Raw genomic sequence first — 3067 nt, 5'->3', positions numbered from 1 at the left:
GCCCATCAGTCCCAGATGAGAATTTATTTTTAATACTTTTAATTGTACTACGGAGCTCATCTAATGCTACGGGCGTGAAGAAGAAACTGTGTAAATTCTCATTTGCTTTAGGGAGATATGAAAGTGAATCATGAGAAGGAGTTCACTAAATTTTTAGCCACATTAACAAATGAAGTCGAAAAAATTTAAAGTTTAAATTTTGAATGATACACATTCGATACGAACTTTTTAATGAAACTTTTGTAACTAACGTTACACGTGTTTCATTATGATGTTCGTATCGCACTTGTATCATTAATAACTATTACATATTTCGTAATTATTAGAAATATTACCTAGAATATGTCCAAAAATGCTAGTTGTATAATATCTAGTACTAAAATAATTTTGCTTCAATTTCGACAATACCATATACGTAACAACAACGTGTCCTTGGAGCGTTTTTAAGATTTACAACGGCCCAAATAGCTCGGGTCGTTAAGGACTTAAGACATTTTTTTAAGTATACAAACGTGTAAAGTCCACAAAAGCGTCCGACATGACGCTGCTCGAAATTCCAATTAAATATTATGTAGACAAACAGGCCGTTTAAAAGAGACGTGTGTGAGTCGGTCTCGACTCAAAGGCACTGTCAATATTTGCCCACACTTCCTGTGCCAACAGACTGTGACAGTCATTAAGATGCGACAAATCCACCATAAAAGTATCAGACGAGGTCGCGCTTTGCGATACTTGGTGATGATTTGCAAAGTCTGGATTAAATAGCAGTGCACTGAAAAAATTAATTTCTGAAGTTAATAACAATATTGAGGGTTATTTCTTGCCACAGATTATTGTAGTAAATTTACCATCTGTTCTTTGGGTTGGGAGTTTAACTTTATTTTTTTTTTCCAAAGCAACTGTTAAAATTGCCTTATCTATCAAAAATAGTAGATAAAATAGTACTTTAACCACAAGGGTAGATTAAATGATACTTTAACAGCGAGGATAGGTTAAAAACTTTATTTCTTCTCGCACGTTTTTTAATTGCTTCCATTTTTGAAATTTTTGTATTCCTTTTCATAAGTTATTCGGGATTTAAATGAAAGTAGTTTGGATATGGCGTTTGTCGCCTCAGCCTCGAATATATATATATATATATATATATATATATATATATATATATATATATATATATATATATATATATATATATATATATGATCGGTTTAAAACAAACGTCTGCGACGTTGTCCGATGTCTTCCGATCTTCCACGTCTTCCGATCGTTCCATTGTCCCTCGCTTAGATTTTCTGCTAAGCACTCATTGCTCTTGTGACACCCTCCTTCCAAGTCTTCTTAGGTCTTCCACGTTTTCTTCGATGTTGGGGTATCCATTGCATAATTTGTTTTGGAAGTCGTGTGTCATCCATTCTCTGGACATCTCCGTACCACATAAGTTGTTGGCGTTCGATGTCGGTTGCCAAAGATCCCTCTATTCCTATCCTCTCTTGGATTTCTTCGTTTCGGACTCTATCTCTTCGGGAAATTCCTAAGGTTCTTCTATAGGCATCCATTTCTACCGCTTCCAGTTTTTTTCGGTTGGCTTCCGTTATTCGCCAAGTCTCTGCACCATAAAGTAGACTGCTCTTTACCAGGGTCTGGTATATATTGATCTTCCGTTTCTTCCCTGCTTCATTACTCCAAAATACTCCATTCAGACAGCCAATTGTTCTTCTAGCTTGTGATATTCGTTTTTTAATGTCTTTGTCATCTTTAGCTGTTCTATCAAATATCACTCCTAGATAGGTGTAGTCATTGCAGGCTTCTTTCTATCTCTTCATTTTCTAGATGTACGCTAGATAGTTCTGCACCAATAGGTAGATATTTAGTTTTTCCTGTATTTATTTCCAAACTCCATCGTTGATATTCCTCTTGTAGTTTCCTTGTCATGTACTCCAAATCATCTTTATCGTTGGCCATAAGAACTTGATCATCTGCGAACTGCAGGGTATATAGACAGGTATGTCCCAAATTAATGCCCATTCCATTACATTTTCTCTTTCATTGTCTCAAGGCCTTTGCTACATATATTTTAAATAATGTGGGAGAAACACAACATCCTTGTCGTAGATATTTATTGACAAAGAATCTTCCAGGTAATGTGTTGCCTATTTTAATTTGTGATTTCGATTCTTCGTACAAGTTTTTCAGAGTCCTAATTAAGGTATAGTTAATGTTGGTGTCCTGTAGTACCTTGAATAGTCTGTTAACTGGAACGGTATCATATGCTTGTGAAGGTCAATAAACATGAGATGTGTCTCCTGATCAATACTACTTTACTTTTTTCTCTATTAGTTGTTTCCTCAGACAGAAAATATTATCGGTACAGGTTCTCCCAGTCCGAAACCAGATTGTTCCTCCTTGTTGTTGGTATTCCTGTTCTATTAAATCTCTAAGGATCCGTCCGTATAATCGACTTTAGGTACTTGTTACTCGATATACCTCTATAGTTGGAGCACAATTTATTTATTTCCCTTTTTGTGGATTGAGGATATATAGACGATTTTCCACTCTTTTGGTATTGGGGCGCCGTTCAAGAATCTATTTATACACCAGGTTAAGGCTTTAAATAGTTTTTCTGTTCCACATTTTACCAATTCACCTGGAATATTCTCCGGTCCCGGGGCTCTGTTATTTTTCGTTTGCGGTATGTCGATGTTAATAACTTCTCCGGAAATATTTATCTCTGTGGGTGATATTGTGGCGTATTCCTGCCTATTTTCCGTTAAGAGTTCTTCGTAGTATTTCTTCCATTTATTCATTGGTATTAATTGTAGTTTGGCCGTCTGTTTTTCTGAGGTTTTGACTTGGTTTATGAATATAAATAAACCAAGTCAGCCTGAATATCTGTTGGTAATTTACTTATTTCGTTTTGAGCCATTTCTGGCTCCAATTCAATCAGCAATCGACACGAAAGAGAATTAAAAAATATTGACTCAAAACTGACAACTAAAGAGACAGCTTTGTATATTTTTGTCAAATTACATAGAAACCAACGCCAACCCAGCACAATATTTGTTCTACT

General features: G+C 35.5%; 1 protein-coding gene across 1 annotated transcript; it reads right to left on the bottom strand.

The window, feature by feature from the left end:
• Positions 1 to 1295: 1295 nt before the first annotated feature.
• Positions 1296 to 2804, bottom strand: LOC115884375. The gene is made up of 2 exons (XM_030902934.1): positions 2645 to 2804; positions 1296 to 1759 (listed from the first exon to the last, which is right to left on the bottom strand). Exons 1-2 carry the CDS (start codon positions 2802 to 2804, stop codon positions 1296 to 1298), a joined length of 624 nt encoding a protein of 207 aa, XP_030758794.1.
• Positions 2805 to 3067: the final 263 nt, after the last annotated feature.

The sequence above is a fragment of the Sitophilus oryzae genome, unplaced genomic scaffold (genome assembly GCF_002938485.1).
Source record: "Sitophilus oryzae breed Bouriz unplaced genomic scaffold, Soryzae_2.0 scaffold_227_pilon_pilon, whole genome shotgun sequence".
In the NCBI taxonomy this organism is placed as follows: Eukaryota; Metazoa; Arthropoda; class Insecta; order Coleoptera; family Curculionidae; genus Sitophilus; species Sitophilus oryzae.
Note: the sequence above shows the minus strand (reverse complement) of the source record. Positions and strands in the feature narration are given on the sequence as shown.